Source organism: Podarcis pityusensis (assembly GCF_964106645.2).
Source record: "Podarcis pityusensis genome assembly, chromosome: 9".
Taxonomy (NCBI): Eukaryota; Metazoa; Chordata; class Lepidosauria; order Squamata; family Lacertidae; genus Podarcis; species Podarcis pityusensis.
In genome coordinates, this window is record NC_138034.1 from 41325000 (window position 1) to 41349399 (window position 24400).

At 41.4% G+C, this 24400-nt stretch overlaps 1 protein-coding gene across 3 annotated transcripts; it reads right to left on the reverse strand.

Annotated features, from left to right (window-relative positions):
• Positions 1–15: 15 nt before the first annotated feature.
• Positions 16–23645, reverse strand: USP38 (ubiquitin specific peptidase 38). 3 transcript variants are annotated; one of them, XM_081021892.1, is made up of 10 exons: positions 16483–17310; positions 14510–14639; positions 11199–11328; positions 10975–11076; positions 9172–9330; positions 8007–8200; positions 7208–7301; positions 6379–6485; positions 3478–4825; positions 16–1007 (listed from the first exon to the last, which is right to left on the reverse strand). In XM_081021892.1, the coding sequence occupies exons 1-10, from the start codon at positions 17207–17209 to the stop codon at positions 846–848; spliced, it is 3153 nt and encodes a 1050-aa protein (XP_080878018.1). In that variant the 5' UTR covers positions 17210–17310; the 3' UTR covers positions 16–845. The 3 variants fall into 3 exon arrangements, with proteins under 3 accessions (XP_080878018.1, XP_080878020.1, XP_080878019.1); XM_081021894.1 differs by lacking the exons at positions 14510–14639; positions 16483–17310 and adding an exon at positions 23451–23645; XM_081021893.1 differs by lacking the exon at positions 10975–11076 and having other exon boundaries at positions 16483–17311.
• Between the last annotated feature and the right edge of the window lie 755 nt (positions 23646–24400).

Genomic DNA, 24400 nt, shown 5'->3' on the forward strand with positions numbered 1-24400 from the left:
CATGAGCAACAAATGTATTTTTAGAACCATCAGACTTTACTTCTGGCGAAGCTAACACTTTCCAAAAACGTATTAAGTTCATATTAAACAAGAAATTAACATCTCATGTTCTACACTCTTCCGCAGCCTCAAAAGGTTTTGTACTTTGTTAAAGTACAAGGCACGTACAAAGTCTTTTCCTTCAAAACACAGCAGATGTACTCCCTGAAATAATTCTAAAATCCTCAAAGCAATTAAAAATACTACAAATTTTGCATTTTTTTTTTTACTTAATTCCCACCCCCTACAAGACCATGCACATTTGGAAAAATGATTTAACAAGCACATTAAAGTGACTTTTTAATATATGTACCTGTAATGCAAATATATTGAGTTTGAGTATTTCTTATCCTGGATTACATTGTTAGCACATTGGATTCTCATTTATTTTCAGGTTACCAACTCCAGAGCCTTTGAGGATTTATAGATTTATGGACAAATCAACCCCACCACAAACACTGCTGGGGTTGAGTAACCCTCTCTTTTTCAAAGAATAATTATTCTTTCATCAAGGGATTTGGGATTACATATTGCAAGTGCTTTTTACTAGTTCATCTAGTGTCATAAAAATCTTCTAACTCCTCTTTTGGAAGAATATCTTTCCATAAAAACAAGTGAATTTAAGAGGTAGATTTCTCCATGATGCACTTATTTATTTCAAATAAAAAAAGAGAGTTCTCTTTAGAACAAAGATCACATCTTGAAAAAAAAAGCTTAGTACATTATTTAATACAGTTCAGTAAGAACAGTCCTAAGCAGTATCAGGAGCTGTTTGGAAACCAATGAATGCATTTGATGCTCTCTTCCTAGAACACTAGTCTGCCAAGAGTGCTAAATCCGCCTCCACCACCTCCGCCAGTTGGCCCACAGCTTCCTGGGGGGTCATTGTCATCAAATCCATTTGGCCGAAAGGAGCACGAAGCTGCAGCTGCTTGAAGGGCCTGTGTTCGAGCGCTAAGCTCCTGCTCCTGAAATAGACAAATAAACCTAGTTATGAACATTTAAGCTAATTTCAGAGTAAGAGGGGGGCACAGGGAAATTTGCATTTGGCACAGCTACACCAGTTTGTTCAGCAGTGCTGCAGAATGCTCAAGCAGAAACTCAAAAGCAGAAGCAAGTAACAGAAGCACCTGCTAACACTATGCAACAGAGATTATAATCATCATCAATTAATTAAATTTATATACTGCCCTTCATCCAAAGTTCATGTGGTAGTTTACCATGTAAATAATTTAAATTGTCCGTAACTTAAATGCTTTAAGTGGCAGGCATCATTAAAGGAATGAAAGCTAAATCAATTGTTACTTTTGCCTCCCCAAAATTACTTTTTAAAAAATTGTGCCAATAGTTTTTGCAGATGTTATGCAGTCATGTGCTTTGAAAAACAGAAGAGACGTTTAACTGGGGCCACAGTACATTGCCTTGCATGCTAGAGGTCCCAGAATTAATCTCTGGCATCAACCAAGGGGATGCAGATAGCAGACTTGGGAAGACAGAGACAGACGGACAGACACAAAGACACACACACACACACACACACACACACACACCCCTGGAGGGCTGCTACTTGGTATATACAAAAGCTGCTTCTTGTGAAGCAGCCTGAGGACACCCAAAGCTATTTCAATCACATATTCAAACACTGCCCCACAAATTTAAGTGCTACAAACTTTTAAAATGAACCCAAAGCTATAATTCTTACAATCCTAGCAAGATCATGAAAGCTGTAGAACGACTTCAAAAGATACAGGATGTATAATTTCAGTTCTCTTGCACATACTGGCCTGGTGATTAAAGCCTCAATACAATTTCCAGGCGATGATATTGCAATGACTGTTTCATGGTGTACACCAATGCTGTTCATTAAGCTACTAGGGGTTATTAAGTTCATCAAGTACAAGTGTTGCAGGAATTCTGTCTAGTTCTTTAGTAATTGTACTTGAGCAATGTTGAGTTTTGATGTTGCTTGAGGGAAAAACTAGCAGCTGAATCCAAATCTGCATGTACACCATAGGTTTCATCATAAAATCTGATAAGGCTGAAGCCAACTCCTTATCAGTGTAAACTTGCTCTTGCAACCATGTTTAGCCAATAAAAAGTTGAAGGCATGCTAATATCAGACCTAGCATTTATCCCAAAAGGTTTTAGAAGGTTGCGGTGTGTGTCACAAAATAGCCAATCGTTTAAGGAATACATTTTAAAAAGGAATAAATTCCCCTCAAATACCCTCAAGAGTTCAAAAATATCCCTATTAAGCTCCACTATAAAATGTTACCTGTGCAAAATGGGTTTTTGAACGACATGTTTATGCAAATCAACTGAGTAATTCTACAGTTATGAAATTAAATGAATTAACTAAACTGCGTCTACAGATCAGAAACTATTTAATGCTGATACATCAAGGGTGGGGAGAATATGGCTCTTCAGATGTTGCTGGACTCTTAACTCCTATCCACCCCAGCCACCATGGTAAATAGTCAGGGGTAAGGGAAGCTGCAGTACACCAGACCTAAGGCCACAGATTCCCCATCCCTACGATACAGACTTCAGAAAGTTTAACAAAAATTATGGCTGGAACTTGTGAAGGATGAAGTGGTGCAGAATCTTTAAATGAAACACATTTGTGTTTGTTCCTTTCCTTTGCGCTTGTTTAGAAAACATTAAACCACATTCATTTTTGCATCACAACTCTGCTTTGCGTTGTTAAGATAGTCATACAGCAAATTGAACTGCCAGATATTCCAGCTTTTCTCAACTAAATAAAATTCAAGTTGCATTCTACAAAAATAATGTTTGGAAGCTTTTAAACACCTCCTTACTTAATGAACAAAGATTCATCCATGAATTTTCAGTGAAAGCCATTTCCCCCTAAATCTTCACAGAAAACACCTGGTACTGTACAACGTATCATCAGAACTACATGTCTGCAAAATATTCACACTGAATGTCACATAGCATTCTTGTGGAAAGTATAATAATAGCCTACACAACTGAAAGATCTACTAGGTAAAGGCTCAGTTCAGACTTCACACTCAAACATGGCTAAGGAACCATAATAATGTTGGGTGAGATGTCTGAACTAGACAAGCCAGCTTACAAACTTGACAAGCCAAAAAACAATCTGAAGTGAGTTGCCAAACCATTGTGTGAAGAGATGTCAGCACTGTGCTCTTACCTCCAGAAGTGCCGCCCCATGTAGATGGAAGGGATCCAGCAGCTCAAAACCATGCAAAGTCTCTTGTATTTGTCTGCAAGCTACAGTCTTGGACTTATAACTATAGCTAGATGCCTGCATTAAGCTTTTAAAGTACAATCATATGCATGTCCACTAAGAAGCAGTACGTCCCACTGAGTTCAGTTGTGCTTACTACAATGTTAAGTGGGTATAGGATTACAGTCTTAAGCCAGCTGATCACATTAGCAATGTCTGCACCTTACCTGCAAATATAGCTTATTGTCTTTTGTAATGGCATCCATAAGATCTTTCTGCAGAGGGGGATCTCCGTTGACCCAGAGCCCATTGGTTGATTTAGCGCTGAGTGTACTTGTACTGTTCTGTTTTTTGTAAACCAGCACATAAGCAGTGTCCTTGGGGAATCTGCTCGTAATTTTCTGGACTGACTGAAATGAGGTAAATGTCACTCGGCTATCATTAAATAAAAACCACTCCTTTGACACCTCATTTTCATCCAGTTCCTTTTCAGCAGCTGCAATGGGAGCCTCTCCAGCCATCAAGTTGCTTTGTGGATAAGCTAAAGCCAGACTTTGGGTTTGATCACAAGATCCTAATGAAGGCCCTGAACTGGCAACGTTTCGGGCATAAGAATAATAATGCCCACTTTCAGATGATATGCCAGAATGTACAACTACAGAACTTATAACATAAGGGACTAGTTGAGGGCAACACACTTCTTCAGCACCAGAGGGCTTGAGTTTTTTAGCTAGATTCTCACCAGTGTCAGAAAATTCAACACCCATAGACCACACGCCCGATACAGGACTTAAGGGTGACGCAGTTCTTTTGACAGGTAACTCCAGAACAAGCGGCAAAGACACATTGTCTAAGATTTTGCGCCTAATGTGACATTTGGGGTCGTATGAAAACCTTAGGAGAGTAAGAATGAGGTATTCTGGCTCCTCCACAATTTGCATAGTTTTTTCTGCATTCTGTAGAGAGGCACATTTTTCACAATAATATTTGTTATCCCCTTTAAGAACCTCGGGTGCCAGAAAATAATTCAGCAAGTCAGTAACTGAGGGAGTAGCTTCACTGACGTGTTTCCGCAAGCTATCCCTGTTCTCAGCCTTGCATGGAAAAGGATCTTTAGTGTTTTCACAGTTTGAATCAATGGGAGGGTCTTTTGAGGTCCCATCATTTGTGACCATTTCACAGCAATCACCAATTGCTAAACCATCAGCTGCTGTTTCTGCCACAGGACTGAATGCCCTACTACTGACTTGTTCCATGCAGTCATCTCTTCCTTCAGGTGAATTTTCTGTACTTGGTGGGTCAACGTTTTCTAAGAATACAGGAGGACAGAAAGCAAGTGAAAGATCTGTGAAGGCTTCTTCTTTGTAAGAAGTACTTTTGCAGTTCAAACAACATATGCTTGTTTGCAGTTTCCCCCGAAACATTTTCTCTATTAATGTTCTTTCCTCTCTGCAAGGTTGTTTGGTAATCAGCTGCGTTTTGCTGGACACCTCCTGGACGACAGACTCTTCATTCATATCTTCTGAAAGCTTTCCCAAAGAAAGGGCTTTCAGGGTCCTCTCTTCTTCATGCAGCCTAAAGAGGAGAAATCAAATGAGATTATTTATTTCTCTACCAATTTCTCTTCACTGATTAAAGCATCACTGTTTCAGTTTGTTTATTTGTAAATATGTATATGTGTCTCTTAGGGACGCGGGTGGCGCTGTGGGTTAAACCACAGAGCCTAGGACTTGCCAATCAGAAGGTCGGTGGTTCGAATCCCCGCAACGGGGTGAGCTCCCGTTGCTTGGTCCCTGCTCCTGCCAACCTAGCAGTTCAAAAGCACGTCAAAGTGCAAGTAGATAAATAGGTACTGCTCCGGCGGGAAGGTAAACGGCGTTTCCGTGCGCTGCTCTGGTTCGCCAGAAGCGGCTTAGTCATGCTGGCCACATGACCCGGAAGCTATACAACGGCTCCCTCGGCCAATAAAGCGAGATGAGCGCCACAACCCCAGAGTCGGTCACGACTGGACCTAATGGTCAGGGGTCCTTTTACCCCTTTACCATATATGTGTCTCTCACATACAAATAACTGTTGGTACCAGCCTTGTGATTTACTTTTTACCCCTAATGGAACTTGATCAAGGAAGGAAACTGGAGAGTTATTTAGTGTATTACATAAAAAAGTTTCCTGCATTAAAAAAAAAAATCATTTGCAGGGATTCAAGATTTTTCTAGAACAGACATAACTGCTGATTGTAAGCCAAGTTGAATGTCTTACTGGAAAAAATACGGTTAGACTACAGATGTAAACACCAATGGCATGCATGCATGTTGGAGTTAAGAAGGGTAGTCAGCCATTTTGGCTTTGCAAATGCATGCTAATTAAAGAGACCAAACAGAACCTAGATCCCACCCCCCCAGCAGCAGTTCTCTACACAGATATTCAGGGCCACATTCAATTAAACTAAGCAAGTCACCCTTGTGCAACAGGGTTGCTCCTCCTCTGAATCAGGAGACCCTCCAGATCCATGTGGGGGGAGGGAGACAGGAGCAGTGTTTGAAATTCTCCAGGCTCATTTTGCATCTGGCTATTGACCACTTGCTACCAAGTGCAGATGCCCAGGTGCCAGGATGGTGCCTGTCATCTCCACCATCTGGAGGTGCATGCCTGGGGATGCTTGGATCTTGATTGTTTTCCCACACTAGCAACACATCCTGCATAATGCTATCTGTCATATTTTATCTGCACAATCAGAACAAATTTCAAGAACTCAAATGACATATTGAAAAATATGTTTGAGCCATTTGGCCCCAAAATGGCAACTAGGCATTCCATTTTGGCGACTGTAAGCCTGGTTTAAGGAGCCATTTGGCGCCTAGCTTATATATCTGTGTTTCTAACACTGGAAGGGAGAGCATGTCATTTGGCAAGCAGAGATGCTTGCACTGAAGGAATGATCACAATATTGTGACACTGAATTCCTCCCTCAGTTCTGAATCCTTGAAGATTGGGAATACTGTTATACCTTGCAATTCTAGGTAAAACTCTAGCACAAAAGAACTTAGAAATCTGTGATGGTTATCTCTGGTTATTTTTCTCTGGTCAACAATGTAAAAAACACCAATGCAGATTTCGGAGCACTATACCTATCTAGCAGGAACCGGAGATACTCAGAGCAGTCCTGCTGGGACCTAGGGGTGAACCAGGGTGGCCTGGAAGCCTCAAAGAAAATCCGAGGAGCATAGGCTTCTCTCTGTATCAGGAAGCAAGCAAAATCAAGTGAAATGCAAAGTAATGACACCACTCTATGAAGCATTCCTTAATTTCTGCATTGGGATGCTCAAATGAATAGATTGCAAGTGCATGCAAGTATGACAGAATAAATCTCAGATATAAAAAACATACACAGGTCTAGTGCACATAGTTGTACCTTCAAATCTATCTCTTACATAAAAATAATCTAGAACTTAAAATAAATCTATGTTCCTACAAAACATGCAAGTAGACAAACGGCTTAAAGCTAGAAAAGTTATATGGGTGTAGCAAGAATATGAACTACTTTCATCCCTTTTTCCTAATCGTTTTGGTGCCTTATGTACAGTGTTGTTGTTTTTTAGTTGTACACAGCAGCCATACTTGGATGCTCATTTGTGACTTCACAAAGCAAGGTCTGAGAAGCTGGGAACAAATGTCTGAAACTGGCGACAATAAAAAAAAAATTGCCTCTCTGAAAATCTCAACTATGTTGGCTAGATCTTAACTATTCTGCACAGGTTTTTGCAACTTATAAAATTTCACTCGTGGAAAACAAGGCTATTCTTTTCTTTTGGCTTAGAAAAGCTGAGAATATTCAAATAATCTATAGGAAATATGAATGTGTTTTTCTCTAGGTACATTCTGGTAGAACATTTAGACAGATGCAAGTTTTGGATATTATGGCTACAATATTCAGAAAATTAAAAGAGTTACACACACCTGAGTATGAGCCAAAAATGCAAATAGATGTTGCAACTTTCTCATTAATGTATTGCACCCATTTAGATTTAAAGATAATACGTGCCTCCTGAAACTGCAAGAGAGAAAGAGATGAGATGACAATGGTTTCATGTTTCGTCATTTACACAGTGTTCTGATGGCGCAGAACAGATTTATCTGACATTAGCTTTGCTCAGTGTTTGCTTTTGTAATACAGAATGGTCTGAATGACCCAGCACACTATGGGCAATATCCAATACTAGTCCTACTAGAGTTGTTAGAATGAAATCAGTGAAATCTTTTTATTCCACTGATTTAAAGTGGTCAACTCCAAGTATGACATAGTCAGATTATCAACCATTATTCATACAACGCATACCTTGTTTTAATTCAAACTGGATTTTTAAAAAAATTATAGAAGGTGATAGTCTAAAAAAAAGTGGGCATTTTTCAAAAAACTCCCAATTGGTGATTTTCTTTGAGTGCATAAACATGTATCAGGGAACAAAGTAAACAATATTTTATTGCCACGATGACTTATGTAAATGGAATAATTTTTACCAATATTAACGTGAATACATGATGACATGCAGGATATAATGTGAACTCCAATATATTTGAGCCCAATGTTTGGTTAAGGAAAACTAATTAGGCCACTGGACCAATTTTGCCATGTTACCTAGTTCTTCACTGGCAATATCAAAACCATAATGATGTGCTCCATGAATTATTTTTTTAAAAAAATTCTTTAGTACAAACAAATGCCTGGGATTCCTCACAAGAGGAAGTTTAAACTTACTCTGTAGCCATGAATAATGCCTGAATCACACTGTTCATATAACATGTATTTCCTAAGTTAATCAGACCAGTCTTTCCCGTTTCAGATTTTCCAGAAAATCTAGACAGACAAGATTGCAAGGAACTGGATTGAGATGTCCAGGCACTCTGATTCAGTATCATTTTAATTTTCTCTTCACTGGGTTTGGGAAGGTCCTACAAGAAGGGAAAATTCAACACTGAGCAGTGAACAGCAACAACTTTAAGCACTTGTTTTCACAACAATATTTACAAAGCAGCAACAGTCACCCCACATTGTCCTCACAACTCAGGCTCTTTACTCATGGTAATGCTGACAAAATATCACAGTTGTCTTTGTGAGAACTGACAGTACAGTTGTTTGGCCAGCCATCAAAGATTCACTGTGAACGCACAGCCAAGAAAAATTACTAGAGGCTGTGTCTTATCAACTCTAAAGATACTGTCAAATCAGAGACTTGTAGGTAATCTTTGATCTGTTCCTGCTATTTCTTTGCCACAAAGAGTGATTCTCAAGCTGTAAAGTGTAGCAAAAACACTTGACAGCCTCTGTTCACCATAAGATGCATTTTTTAAAAATGATACCCCAACCAAAAGATACAACAGTCAAAGCCAAATATACTGCTGTGTGTGTTTTCTGCCTTTATGGAAGGAATTGTTCCACATCTTATGACAATGGTGTCACTATATATATATTGATTTGATCTGAATGAAAAGTGGCATAGAAATACAATAAACCAAATAAAAGTCAATGTATACATTGTTCCACAATGCACAACACAAAGGCAATAGAAACAACATTTCTGATCAGGAAATATCTTGGTCATTTCAAACCATTTCCACTATCACTGAGTTAATACATAGTGACTTTTCCCTTCGATAATCACCAATAATATTCAGTAACTCTTATGAAAATGCTCCCATAAAGTAAGGGTGCATATTACCATATTCTGCTTTTTATTGCTTTTCTGGATTAAGCAACCAGAGATCTTATTTTATTTTTTCACATCTTCCTAGCCAGTGATTTTTCTAGTTCTACAATATAATCCAATTTCTTCCCTCAATCAAAAAATTCACTGCAGATTCACTGCAGAGCATCAAGACCACCCCTCGTTTTCAACCTGTAGCATTTAATTTATTTGCATTACCTTGATAGCTTCTAAAATAGGTTCATAGAGTTCTGGGAATCCAGAGTAATGATACATCATACAGTGTATTAGCTCACTCAGCTGTCCCAAAAATGTTGCACTGGAGGCAAGGCCATTGATTTTGAAAGATTTTACCAGCTTGTCCACATGAGGAACAATCTAATGTTAAGAGAAAAAGACCAAAGCATTTGCCCAAATTCATCTGAAAAACTATGCTATTCATATCTACTTGAGTGCAATTAATAACTGATAACCATTTTAATAGTAAGGGGCAAAAGTTGTAACAGAAAACCCACAATTCCATTAAGATACATAAATCAGGATAGACAGCAACATTGCTTTAGTAATGCATTGTTCTTCTAAATCAGCCTTCCCCAAACTGCTGCCTTGCAACAATTTTGGACAACAAAACCCCAAACAGCTAAAGAACAAATTTGGGGAAGGCTGTTCTAAATATTATGACTGAAACATTTAATGGCCTGTATTGTTTACTGTCACCCTGATAACGTACAACCTGTTCCGTATTATATGAATTTAACTTGGTATTAGCTTGTAGCTCCATCAAGTGTGGCTCACCTCCACCTTGCCCATAAATTCAAAATCTTAAAAGGAATTCACAATCAAAACAGTATGAATTAGAAAATTCTTGAAAAGCCTGTATTCACAACTTTTTAAGCAGGCTGGCTACATCTTTGACTTCCAACAGAATTTTAGAAACGTCTTTATTGAATTATGTGCCTTCATATTTCTATTTAAGTGAGAGGTGTTTCACTTCCTGCTGGTGGCAGCAGGAAAAAAGATGACGTAGACCCAGTGCTAGGGTGGGTAGAGGACCCTGATGTCCCCTACCTCTAATCTGATGGGTGCATAATCTCCCTCTCTCAGATGATGTAGAAAAATTAGCTGAGATGGTTGTGTGCCTGTGTGTAGCCTACACATTCAAGACTGTGGAGTAGCCACTGGCATGAAGAGCTCAGAGGCCAACTGTGAATTTGGCCCTCAATACAGACTGTAAGGTAAAGGTAAAGGTACCCCTGCCCGTATGGGCCAGTCTTGACAGACTCTAGGGTTGTGCGCCCATCTCACTCAAGAGGCCGGGGGCCAGCGCTGTCCGCAGACACTTCTGGGTCACGTGGCCAGCGTGACAAAGCCGCATCTGGCGAGCCAGCGCAGCACACGGAAACGCCGTTTACCTTCCCGCCAGTAAGCGGTCCCCATTTATCTACTTGCACCCGGGGGTGCTTTCGAACTGCTAGGTTGGCAGGCGCTGGGACCGAGCAACGGGAGCGCACCCCGCCGCGGGGATTCGAACCGCCGACCTTTCGATCGGCAAGCCCTAGGCGCTGAGGCTTTTACCCACAGCGCCACCCGCATCCCAATACAGACTGTAGGAGGTGTTTAAAACATAACTGAACATTATGAACTGGCAGGAACGTTGAGGCATCTTGTGTGGCAGTGGCTCTGTCTAACTACCCTTGCCAAGTACTTGTGTAAGGGTAAGTGTGCAAGGAGTTCTCACAATTCTTAATATCTAGTTCTATTTGTTTCAAAACTTGTTTTGTACAATACATCTTCAGTACAGAGCAGGATAAAACTGAAGTTGCAATACATGATATAACTGGAAGGATAGAGCTTATTAGCTGCAGTACGGATGTGAAGTTGGTTATTATGGCTGGTTTACAACAAGCCACAAGACATTCACCCTTCAGTATGAACACAAGACTGCAGTCTAGGTTTTACAAAGAAAGCTATGGAAGTTGTTTGTAAGCAGTAGGTTTAAAGCTCAGACAAATGAAAACTTACCAAGTGAAAAGCCTCTGGAGAATGCTGAAAACTAAGCAACATGTGAGAAAGGACAGCCAAAGCACCAGGTCTCACAAGAGGAAACCAAAGTCGATTAAAAACCTTCAAAAAAAACCAAACACATCAGAATTGAGATATTCTTCAGTTTTCATTCTGTATTACACAATATTTACACCAGTCTGGAATAAGCAGAAAAGCTGTTCTACAAAAGCAACCATACCTACCATTTCAATCTTAAGCAAAGTAACATCAATAAGGATAGTAAACTTCTGGACTGCAGCCAGCCCTTTCAAGAGCGCTATGACCCAGGTCTCCACATGCTGAGCCAATGGCCAGGACAGCCATTCAATCATTCTGAAAAAAGATGGGGTGCTTGTTAGTATTTCAACCAAAAAAGAAGAAGTTCTAATTATTTAATTGCCCCACAGTTTGTGTTGGTTTTCATATTATGACCATCACATTAAGTCACACTGAGAGTCATGGCACTGCATAATTCTCTAGCCTTTGCAAACAACTTTCTCCAAGGTTCTGTGGCAGGGGGAAGTTCATTAGTCTCAGTACTCAAACTGCGGTACTACACCACTTAGAAAACAAGAATATATTTCATCAAGCTAATGGGAGCTTTTTTGTTTGGAGGGCTGTGTGGAATACTGTTGTACAAGTGCCATGAATGCTGATCAATGCTTTTATTCCCTCCCCATTTTCTGCCATTCTGTAAACATTTACCAATAAATGTCAAAGCCAACCAGTGGTCTTTATTAAACATTATCCTCATGTCCAAAGTTTTCAAATAAAACATTTATGGCAGAGATCTGAATTAAAAGAAGCAAGATCTTGACATAATGGTTTCTTTTTTCCGACTGGTCCTTGCACAATGCTAAGATATGCTAGGAAACCAAAACATTTAATGTAACATTTACTTTTCTTTAAGAAAGGAAAAAACCTCTATGGAGAAGCAGCAAGCGCATATCCCTCACTAGTACAACCAACAGCCAACAAACAAGGTGACCCAGCATTCCTTCGAGTTTGTGATGCCTGCAGAGATGTTGCTGACCTTAGTAACCAATGACTTGGCTCAAAATATGAACCTTAGTGTCTCACAGTACTCACTTTCAAAACAAACTGAGTATACAACCCCCAACCCAGAAATAAGCTTCTTTTTTCCAACCTTATGATGTCTATGTTTTTGCGAAAATGACATTTCTCAGAATTCTAGGTGCCTAGAAGAAGGGAGAAATAGACACCCCAATTTCTTTCTCTAGTGCCAAGGTGGAGGAAGACGAGGAAGGAGAAATATTTCTCCCACCACCATAGCAGGAGCCAGATAAAGGATGTTGGAACTAACCAGGATGGGAACAATTTTCTTGGGGAGGGATGAGGAAAATAACTCTTTCCAAGCATCTTGCACCTTTGCTCATAACTGCTGCTCCCAACCAAATCAAGCCAGCGAGAGCTCACCCATGTTTAGCTGAAAACCCTGTAAGAGACTGTGAATGCATAAAGGATGACAGGCTCTGCCAAGCAATTACCGTTTCTTCCAGCTCATCTAGATGCAGTCTTTTGTGATCGTTGACATTATACTACACCTATCCTCATATTAGTTCAAGAGGTAAAAGAGCAGCCAACTTCTCTTTTTACTCCTCTTCATCTAGCTAACAAATATAAATGACTGCAGTTGCCCAGCTAGAAAGAAAAGGCAGGTGAAGCTGGCTGCCTCAGAAAGATTTCACTAACTGATGATGTATTTATCCTGTAGCCATGGGACTTGTCTCTTATGGTCTATAAGAGTTGTCAGCACTAAAATTTAACATGATAGGCAAATAAGATTTGTATGTGGGCTAGTAAAATACTGTGTGTGTTAGCTAGAAAATGTTGAGCACTTATTTGCAAGGCTATGTAAGTTTTAAGATCTATGGCCCACAACGGTATAGGAGTTTAAACAATCAAAACCAAATAAATCATTTTCAGGAAAAAGGAAAAAGAACCAGTTAGATCGCTAGGTTTACTTAGCAGCCTACCACATATGTGTTGATTGACAGATTGATGTTTGTCAGAAACTGTTGCTATTAACCATATGCATGTAGCAAAAACTTGCAGCCAGCACCATAATCTCCAAAGGCCCCGGAACGGCTACTAATAGGCTTAATGAATTCAGCCATTTGTTTGTTCTTAGCAATGTGATTAAGCACCATCTTCATCATTTCTATTTATTGCCCTTTTTCAGCACTTCATATCCTAGACTGGTATCCAGAATTTGATTTATTACATTTGCAGATTTCTAAATGCTGGATGTTACAACCATTGTCAATATTTGGAAAATACAGATAATCTGATGTTTAAGATTTCAGTAGCAGTTAGCTCTTCTTTCTAAGAAGAAGGACTTGGATCCAGAGATAAACCTCCTCAAACAATAAGACTTTCCTGCCTGTTATATATTGGAGTCCCCTGAAAAGAAACTCCTAAAGATCAGAGGACATTCCAAAATGGGACTGAATGTGGTGCAGGGGACTGAAACAGAAAGGACAGAATTGCCAGAAATCCCTGAATGAAAGCACCTTTGTATAAAAGATACTGAGATTATACTCAGCATCACCACAAGCTCCAAACAATGCATTTTGCAACTCAAGATAGATTCACATAGTGCTACTTTTGTCCAGCTAGGTTGTACAAAAATATATAGAATTGTTTTATCTCAATAAATGTACACATATTCATGCTTCATTGGAAGTAAATACCATTGAAGTCAATGGGACTTGCTCCCAAACAAATGCACATAGATTGCAGCTTTCATGTTGCTGGAGTGTACCCCACGTTCAAAATCACCTGTTTTTAAATAGCAGCAAATTTTACCCATCAACTTTCATCCAAAGGCCAGTAATTACTACTTGCTTCACAAAAGCTTACTAAATACTTACTAACCAAGAAGAACAAGATTATGCTGCTGAAAAGAAACAATATCTAACTTATTATGACAAGGTTACTTCACAGATCAGGTTCTTTGGCGGAAACTGTTTTTACTTTAAAAGGCAGATTGCTGTATTAGGATACCATAATAAGTTCTTTGTCAATGACTAAACTGTACCACTACAGATTTTCCTGAGTCACAATTTCCAATTTTTAAAGATTTCATTCGGTTGCAAAATGTGTTAATGGCATTACTGTTTTTATGGCTGCAATATCTGGCATCAGGGTTTGCATCCCTGATGAATCAGACAATAAAAACACACAACACAAATGCATGTTTATTTTTAGTACAAATATTTACAAAAAACATGGATGGCATGCCAGAACTTAGAAGAGACATTTTTCCTCTTCTCTCACAAAAGAAGGAACGCCTCTTCTAAGACTGTGCTTGCCACAACAATGTCTAAAACATAATCTAAAAACAAATGTTTTTTCCTCTTCAGAAAGTGTATTGTTCATTTACCAATTTATGCAGATTGAATCTATCCATTAAAACTCACATGATTAAACAGCTATGAGGTTTTCAATTTGGGTAATGTTGTCATGCTCTTTTCTAACACAAAGACTATACCTGCACAAAGCTTGAGTCATACTTGCATCTTTTACATTTGGATCTGTGGTAAGGCTTCCGATGAGCACTGTAATCATCTGTAATGGGATATGCTGCACAAGACTTGCCAAGGCAACTGAGGGTTCAAAATCTACAATAGACAAATGCGCAAGAAAGAAGTTTTATGCTTTGCTTGTACTCTTTTTCCTACTGAATTTTGAAACACATTTCAAGAATATATTAAAGTTCTATTACAACAGATTATTCAACATCTTAATCCATTCAAATATGTTTTTGTAAATTAAGCCCAGCAGAAGAATTTCTTCCTTTGGTCTGTCTTAGTATTTTCTAGGAATTTAAGTGATCAAACGAGAAGGAAACTTGGGTATTCCCCCACTTTCATCTCTTTGGGAGTAGTTTATCTGTATGTACCACATATCTAGCAACTTTTTGAATTCCAGAAATGTGTTGGTCATGAACAAACATGCGTGGGAAAGTTAATAGCCAAATAGTTAATATTCTGGAACTGAGGAAACATATGAAAAGCCTCTGCTGGATTAGGTCAGTGGTCCATCTAGTCCAGTATTCTGTTCTCACAATAGCCAACCAGATGCCTACAGGAAGGCTGAAAGCAGGACCTGAGCACAACAGCGCTCTCCCTGTTTAAGATTCCCAGGAAGTGGCATTCAGAGGCATATCACCTCCAACAAGTGAGGTAGAACCTAAACCATTGTGGCTAGCAGCCATTAATATCCTTATCCCCTCTGAATCTGTCTAAACCTCTTTGAAAGCTCTCAAAGTTGGAGGTCATCACTACTTGTGGGAGCAACACTTCATAGTTTAACTATGCACTGTATGAAGTAATGTTTTATAAGAATGTAAGAAAGATGGTAAATTAGTTCTCTCTCTAGAGCATCAGAATTTTTTTCCAGTATAAACTGAAATATTTGTGATGCAAATTACTCTAATTTCTCTAGGAAAATTTCCAGGAAATTCACACCATTAGCTAGATTAAACTAATACTGAAATGTTTAAGTTAATAGTGTTATCCCCAATATCTGTTTCAGTTACAGTTATAACTTCTTTTTTTTATACTTCAGCATGCTGTAAGGTTAGCACAAGCCACTCTGACTTCAGCCGAGTTTCAAAGTTATCTAAAAGTAACCAAACAGCTAACCAAAGACAAAGCCTTTCTCTCTGCAAGAGTTGTCAAGGAAGAGACTCAAGCTGCTCTCTGAGTTTTGTCCAAACTTGGCTAACTATTAAGCACCAAATGCACAATGATTTTTGGTCCAAGAGGGAAGGACTACAAGGAAGATGTGGCTCCCTGATCTAATATCTAGTATGTCATGGACCCCTTGCTTTTTAAAACTTACCTACTTTGGAAAAGGTTACATAAATTTTAAGTGCTTTACTTAGTACTTTATCTACACTTCTTGTTGCCTTACACTTTGGCCCAATACAAATGTTACCTTTGAAACCCAGGAGCAATGAGCTTTTCCAGAAAAATGTGCAAACAAGAACCACACGAGAACTGAAGATAAAGCCATGACTTGCTCTTGCATCACCACTCCTTTAACTAATGCAACCATAGAGCTTTGTTCTTGTTTACACATGTTGCCAAAGCTGCCTAGGATGACATTAGGGAGAATGCTGCTCATGTTGTACAGTGGTACCTCGGGTTAGAGATGCTTCAGGTTACAGACTCCGCTAACCCAGAAACAGTACCTCAGGTTAAGAACTTTGTTTCAGGATGAGAACAGAAATCACGTGGTGGCGGCGCAGCAGCCCCATTAGCTAAAGTTTCAGGTTAAGAACAGACCACCAGAACGAATTAAGTTCTTAACCCGAGGTACCACTGTACAAGGAGAACATTTGGCGATGCCTGTAGGGGTGACAGCACAAGCCTACTTCTTGCTCTTCCTAAGGTGATACCTCTGCAAACCCCAGAGGGGCACTGAAGCCCGTGCCTTCCAAGCGAAACAGCAACTCACCGGTGGAGGAGATGATGGCGAAGAGCTCCTGTAAGGAGGGCAGCAGCGTGTCGGGCTCTGCCTTCCAGATGCTGCGCAGGAGGCCGCTGACTTGGGTGACCTGGGAGACGTAGAGGCGCAGCTCGGCCTCGCGGGTGCCCTGCGTCTGGAAGTGGGCGATGCTGCGCACCAGCTGCTGGCAGAAGGCGAGCGCGGGCTTCCTGCCGCGGGGCAGGCACTGCGGGAAGTCGCTGAGGAGCTGGCAGAGGCGAGCGCACAGCGGCGCCGGCGGCCTCTCGCTCACCAGGCGCAGCGCTTCCCCTTGGAGCAGCGCGAAGAGCTCCAGCACCGCCGGGCAGCTGATGAGCAGGCGCAGCCCCCCCTGGATGTAGTCCAGCACGGCCGGGTCCAGGCTAGGCCCCAGGCCGGGAGCCACGGCGGGAAGAGGCGGCGGCGGCGGCAGCGCCGGGTCTCCCCCCTGGAGCAAGGCCAGCACCAGCCCGCGCGTGAAGAAGGCCTCGAAGTCGTCGCGGTGGTGGCGGGCGTAGGCCTCGAGCACCTGCCGCCCCACCTGGCGCTGGAACTGGTCGGGGCCCTGGAGGATGAGGCGGGTGCTGAGCGAGAACATGGCCCGGCACTCGGGCGCGCTCTGAGGCGTCTCGGCCGACTCCACCACGCGCCGCACGATCACGCGCTTCAGCGGCAGCGGGTGCGAGGAGCTCACCAGGCCCTCCAGGATCTTGTCCATGGCGAGCGCCGGCCCACCATCGGGCGACCCGGCCCCGCCGGCCCTTCTCTTCCGCCGCCCCCCTCGTCACCCCCCCGGCCGGCAGCGGCACCTCAACATCGGCCCCAGCCCGCCTTTCTCGGCAGGTTTCGAAACACCGGTACCTCAGAGGCCCCGGACGCCGGGAAGCATCTGACCCGGAAGCGACGGAGCGGCGCACAGTCACGCCAGGCAGGAAGTGGAATTACTCGGAACGCACATAAACAACCGGCGGAGCGCTCGTTTTTTCTCCGTAAGCCCTAGCAACGCGCATGCGCCCATTCCGCCGCGGAGGGCGTGCTGCGGCCCTTGCGCTGCGGCCCAATCACAGAGCTCGTGGAGGTAGAGAGGCGGGGCCGCGCGATAAAAGAGGGAGGGGCGAAACCTGAGGAGGAGGAGGAGTTGAAGGGGCGGGGCTCTGCTGGTCACTTGAAATGGTTGGGGGGCTGTCAAGAGCCCTCGCGCCTCTTCTCTAAAGCAGCTCATCGTGGAGAACTAAAGCAGGGGCTCAGGACTCAGAAACAGCTCTCTGGTGGGCTGTGTGGTACTTCAGACAGCAAAGGTCTGGTCTGTTTTGTTTTGTTTTGAACGCTCTCCTATGTGCAGCACTCCTCTCAAGTGGAAAATAGCCCAACAAGGAGAGAGTTTTCTACCTTAGGGGATATGGGGTTTTCTACCTTAAGAAGATGAAAACTTTCCTGGATCAGACCAAAGGCCTATCAAGTCAAGCATTCTGTTCTCCACAGCGGCCCAGCAAATAAGAAAGAGATGGTTGCAATAGCCCGTCCCTCTCGTGTTCCTCAGGGGCAGCTTGTCTCAAAGGCTTCTTCCTCCATTGGAGGCTTCTTAGTGGAATGAGGAGAAAGGGTTTTTTTGGGGGGGGGGGTTTCCCCCCCTCACCTTGAAGTCTCCTTATACCTGCCCCTAATCTGTTTCAAAGCATTGAGAGACCCTTTCAAACAGTGTGAGAGGATACAGAGAGGAGAAGGTATTTTATTATTTAAGGCATTCATATGCCTCTTACCCCCTTACAAATACTAATGATTATCACAGTATTGTTCGCTCTGACCTTGGTCTTAGGTCGGGCTATTTCATTCCCTTGATCTACAAAGATCTATTTAATTAGAGATGCCAGGGACTAAACTTGGGTTGTTCTATGTACAAAGGACATACCCTTATCGCTGAGCTATGACCCCCTCCAGACCCAAAGTATTGTCTTGTTCTCGTTTTGGAATTTCTCATATAGCAGCCACTGCCATTTCTCAAATATTGAAAAGAGCAGGCAAGGAATATCTTTTATTGTAGTAATGCAGTACTTTTGTTACATGACCTGCTTTGTTTCTGGGGCAGAAAGCTTCTTTTCCAAAACTTCCCTTTATAGATGTGAGCTAGAATGTGGGTGATTTTCACCCTGTAGCAAAGCTGCATTCTTAAAGCACCCTGTTCTCCATGCTGTCTGATTTTGATCCAGAAGATTCAAATGTGCGAGAGATTGATTCTGTCCTTCATTTTGTACCATGTTAGCCTATATGGTTAAAATTTAGTACATTTGGCAGAAAATGGTAACAGTTACACTTTCCCTTACATTTCACTTCAAAGTTTTAACTGTGTGAGCCAGATTGGAACAAAATCACACAGAACACACTCCTCATCCAGTAGGCCCTGTATTAGATGTAAGCCAGAGTTCTCACACCATAAGTGAAAATTGTGAGGGGAAAAAGATGAAAGAATTTTGCAGGTAGGTCGCTAGGTAGTGAGCAGCTCATGATGTGATCAAATGTGGCATAAGCTACTAAAAAGGAATGTCGGAACCTGGACAAAGAACAACACAATATTTGTTTTCTGAACAGCAACAAAGAAAATCAGTTGCTCGGTCACTTAAAAAAATGATTTGAGAGTTGCACCATTGCCTCAAGCAATTGTATCATATGTTTTTCTCATGTAACTAGTGTAGGGATGCCATGTGATAATAGTTACTTTGTAGGTGGTATTTAGAGGTTAATCATATACAAAGTACTTTGAAGGCTAGTGCTCATCACTACTAGTACAACTCAACAAAGCATGACTAATATTTGCACATGGCTTCAATTCCAACCATCATATAAATCCCTCCCATTTAATGTGCTGATTGTGCTTGTCATTAAAAATACTGGTAGTCCATGTAGCATCTTAGTTCTAAGTGTTACGTATGGAGTACTTTTTTAAATCAGCCATGTACCCCACACATCAAAGTGAATTTATTCTCTTCATTGCCTCACATTTGTTCACAAAGCACAATGCTATCAGTTGTCCAAACTGTGTAAAACTTGCTTGCTCGGTTTCATAAACACATGATTCTTATTCACCACTGATAATCACTGGCTTCAGTCCCGTGATTCACATGAAAATTGATATATGTCCACTTGAAAACAAAGGCTTGACAGCTCTAATTGTGGAAATCAATTGTGTGCGGTCTCTGCCTATGCAGTGAGCTCACTTGGATTTGTTCTCTGCTAAAGTTGTGAAATATAATGGAATTAGCATTGTATTTGCTGTGCACAAACATGTGTTTGAGGACAGCTATTTAAATTGGACAAAAGCACTTATCATTCACGATAGAGAAGTAGTATAGAAGATCCTCATTTTTCAGTCTCCTTAGAGGGTTTCATATGGAAAGGAAGTGACAATAACTTCACCACACCTTCTGCAGTGTTACACCATTCTTCCCACTCTTTCAGACCCCAAATATAATCTATGTAATTTAAACCATAGACATATAGGAAGCTGTATTATACTAAGTCAGGGGTCGGCAACCTAAGGCCTATGGACCACAGGTGGCCCATGAGGGTCATTTACCTGGCCCATGGACCCTCGCCACCCGCTCGGGGACCCCTGCCGCCCACTTGGTTGGCTCCCATGTGCCATGCTAAACCGATGCGGAGCAGAGCGGGGACTGCCTTCCGCAATGCTGGCCGGCTTCCCATTGGCTGCAGGAAGCTGAACCCCGCAGAGTGCAATTAACTAAACATACAGTTTTGTTCCAGTAGTGGCTCTTCATACTCTGAACCTTTGGGTGGGGCATGAGTGGACCACATAGGTAGCCTTCAAAGAAATATATTACCTTGCAGCGGTTAATCTTAAATCCTACCACAAATAGTTAATAAGAGACCGCTACTGTATAATAACAGAAAGTGTTTTATCTATGAATGCATCCCAAGTATTGGTTATGTTGCCCAGCACCCAATTTCAATGAGGGCATCTGTCATACCTTCCTCCATAATATAATTCCTTATCATTCCACAAGCTGGCAGTACATTTCACAAGCTAGGAACGTGACTTTCTAGACTACACAATGTTGGCAGTAGTACAGCTTGGATAATAATAATAATAATAATAATAATAATAATAATAATAAATTAATAATATCTCTGCCAAGGGAAGGAAGGCTACATGCCTCCACTTTATTATATTAATATCAGGCTAGTGAAAATTATTTCCAGATTGCAACTGCAACATACAGTTACAGACCTTGAGTTACGGACACTTCAGTTTACAGTCTCCGCTAACCCAGAAATAGTACCTCGGGTTAAGAACTTTGCTTCAGGATGAGAACAGAAATTGTGTGGCCACGGCGGCCCCATTAGCTAAAGTGGTACCTCAGGTTAAGAACAGTTTCAGGTTAAGAACGGACCTCCAGAACAAATTAAGTTCTTAACCCGAGGTACCACTGTAAATGTAAAAACCTCACAGTCACCTTGAAAGCTTCTGCTGGAAGGCAGGATAGAACTATTTTAGATAAATACAAACCAGTATCCTGCCTATTAGTTGGGATAATATTTCAGAACTCCCAAGAGAGAAAAACTGGCAGTCCAAAACGGGGGTAGGGAACCTCAGGTTCAGGAGCCAAATGCCCCTGCGAACTCTCTTCCCTTCTTCACCTCTTGCTGGCCTGCTCCACTTTCTCCTTGTGTGCATTTGCCTGTCTGGAATGTGCTGTTGAACGATGATCATGCATCTTACATGCATGGATGGTGACGTGCATGTAGAAACCTCAGGATTTTGCATAGATCAAATATAGCCTATTGTACAAGGCAAGAGTCGCATCTACTGTTCCACCCACTTTTTGCCTCTGGCCACAACTGATATGTGGGCCCCACAAAGTTGCCTATGAGGGGATATGGCCCTCAGGCTGAAAAATATTTTCTACCCCAGGCCCAAAGCCTTAGAAATGACAGTATCTCTCCTGACACCCAGCTGGGATGAGTCATATCCTTGGTGTGGCACAGATAGAGGTTTCACACTACAGCAGAGTTCCTGTGTGACATGTGAGGCAGACAGAGACTACAGCATTCTGCTTGCCATTCAGTAAGATTAGATCCTTTGTACAGTTTTGGTGGTCCAAAGGAAGGGGGAAAGTCAGCCCAGAACTCATCCTTTCATTTTCCTTGTCTCAACTCCACCCTTGTGCAACAAGACAGTATCCTCAGCTGTACCTGAGAGCAGGAAGCTAGCTTAGGGGGGTACAGGGCAGACTTTGATGCACACACAGCTCTTTCTTGTAATATCACTGCTGCTTCCCAGCATCTGCTACCTGAAGCAGATGCCTCACTCTCCCAAGGATAGGGACATTCCTGCGAATGCAGATCCTTTTATGCCAGTTTTGACAGGAGTTTTGACACCAGATCCTATCTGTGTAGTAGAATATAGGCTCAGGTTCCACAGCTCATAGTAGCATCCTCTAAATGAATACTTTCACTTTGGTTTTAATACAAACCAGATTCTGTGCTCCTAGGTCTGTTCTAGGGAGACTTTTCTAAAATTAAATCATTCATATTTCCCTTCAAAGAAAAAAAGCCACCTCTTGGCTGTAAGGCTATATATACACACTTGACTCTTTGAACTCAGTGGGCCATGCTTCTGAGTAGACTTGTATAGGATTGTGTTTACGCATTATATTCATCACAACATAATGAATACTTATCAATTCTGGAATGGGGGAATCTTGCTTTCTGTAGTACTGTATCAGTTTAGTGGTTTTTTATAAATATGATTTGCTTCATGAGACTTCTTTTTAATATGGTACAGTTGTGAACATTAAAGCCTCCAGTTTTTTGTAAGCATATGGATTGCAGTTCCAAACACAAGGCACATCTTATTTAACTCTCCTCTTATCCACAGGATATAGGATTGGGAAACCACTATTGACTTGCTGTTAGGACTGAAGGATGAGATAGCTCTCTGCTCTAGTGAAACATTATTTGGTCTTCCTTACTCCAATCTGTATTTCTGCCATTCTACCAATACTGATTGAGAGATGTTTCTAATTTCTGTGGAGTGGATGCCCCTGTGGCTAAAGGGATGAGTGAACATGCACATGCAGATATTGGCATTTAGCCCCCATAGAATTCTATTTGCATTTCTTATGATACTTCTCCTTGTCCTACAGAAGGTAGAACCTAGGTTTCCCCATATTAATTCATAACTCTACCCCTTGCAAGATCAGATTCAAATTTGGGGAAAGAAAAGCAAGGAGAAAACACTGCCTTCCTCACAACCAGGAGACCAGGTCCAAATCCTTACTCGGCCATGAAGCTCATTGGGAGGCCTTTGGCCAATCACTGTCTCTCAGCCTAACCTGGGCTTGGTAGGATAAAATGGAAAGAGGGAGAACCATGTATGCCACCTTGAGCTCCTTGAAGAAAAGTAGGATATAAATATAATAAATCAAAGTATTTAATGAAAAATGAACATGTCAGTCTCATGGGCTCAGGCTACAGATATATCATCACTAGATAATGAAATCTCTGCTGGTACGTTTTGTCTTAATTTACTGCTTTATTTTGCATCACACCTTCTGAGTGGTAATTTTTATAATTATAAGTAGTGTAAAAATCATAACAAGGTTTCCAAAGTATTTCTCATCCTCTGTAAGATTGCTATTTACCAAGGTCAAGTCTTTTCTAAGCTTGTCTTAATACTCATTTGTCCATAGTTTTACCCCTTGTGTAATATTTACAGCATTAAATATAACACCTTGGATCCATAGGCTGCGATTACCAACGCCTGTGAACCAGGCTACACCCAAAGCTTCATCTTTTTCACCTTTGGTTCACTTAACATAGACTATGTAGGGCCTCCGGATTATCTAATCTGCTGGTTTTCTGAACAGGTCTAGCTAGCTTCTTGGGTACTTTATACTGTGTCACAAACATGTATGCCATACAGAAATGATATCTAAACCTACCTTGAAAATATGCCTATTCCCATTTTGACCCAATCTTCCATTTTCTTGTCTGGATGATCTCAAAATAATCAGCATGCAACCTTGGGTTTATGAGCTGGGCATTTGTATATCCTTGGCAATGATGGAAAGAAAGATTGTCCAGAATTAACAGCAGGCATGGTGTGAATCTTTAATCCCAAGGACTCTTCTTTGATAGCTCCCAAAATTTTGGTTCTAATGGTTCCCAGGTTTTAAAGCCTAAGCTCCTCCCCACTAATTAGGGCCAGTCTCATAGAATCACAATCTGTTTAACCTGCTGGGCATAATTTTGATTGTGGATAATGGGAAGAATATGCATGCATTTGTTATGAAGATTATTCATGACAACTCATCATTAGAATACTTCTGGTGATGAGCATCAGGACTCAGAATTACTGTGTTGTTAAGCACAAATGGGCAAAGTGTCAGTTGCCAAAGAACAACTTTCACATAGCAAGTGGCTAAATCCATTCTGTCCTGCTGATGGCCACTGTCCTGTGATCTTTGGGTGAAGGGTGATATTTAAATTTTGATGATGTTGATGTTGTTGTTGTTGTTGATAATAATAATAATAATAATAATAATAATAATAGTTTTTCTTCTCCTATTCCCCTACTAAACCTACCATTTCCATAGCAGTATAACAGCCAGTCCCTCCTCCCATGGAAGTCGGGGAACTTCAGCTCTGTCAGGCAAATAAGGGTCTCCTAACAACACTCAACACCTTTAGCAAACTACATTTCCCAGGATTCTTTGAGGGAAGCCATTACAGCTTTAATTGTATAGTGCTGATGGTGCCTTTGTTTCAGTGTCACTAATGATTTAGGTAACAAAGTTCCTTATCTCAAATTGGGAACTAGTGCTGATACAGTAGTGTCCACCATCATGACTTTGCTGGACTAGTGTCTTGGACTGATTCATGATGATGTCAG

Excerpts from the sequence above, each read along its gene's own strand:
- USP38 (XM_081021892.1), bottom strand. The coding sequence starts at position 17,209 with ATGGACAAGATCCTGGAGGGCCTGGTGAGCTCCTCGCACCCGCTGCCG. Across the intron at positions 11,077-11,198 it reads CTTTGCTTAAGATTGAAATG|GTTTTTAATCGACTTTGGTT; the intron begins GTAGGTATGGTT and ends TTTTTTTTGAAG. Across the intron at positions 6,486-7,207 it reads CATTTTTGGCTCATACTCAG|AGAGAAGCCTATGCTCCTCG; the intron begins GTGTGTGTAACT and ends TTCCTGATACAG.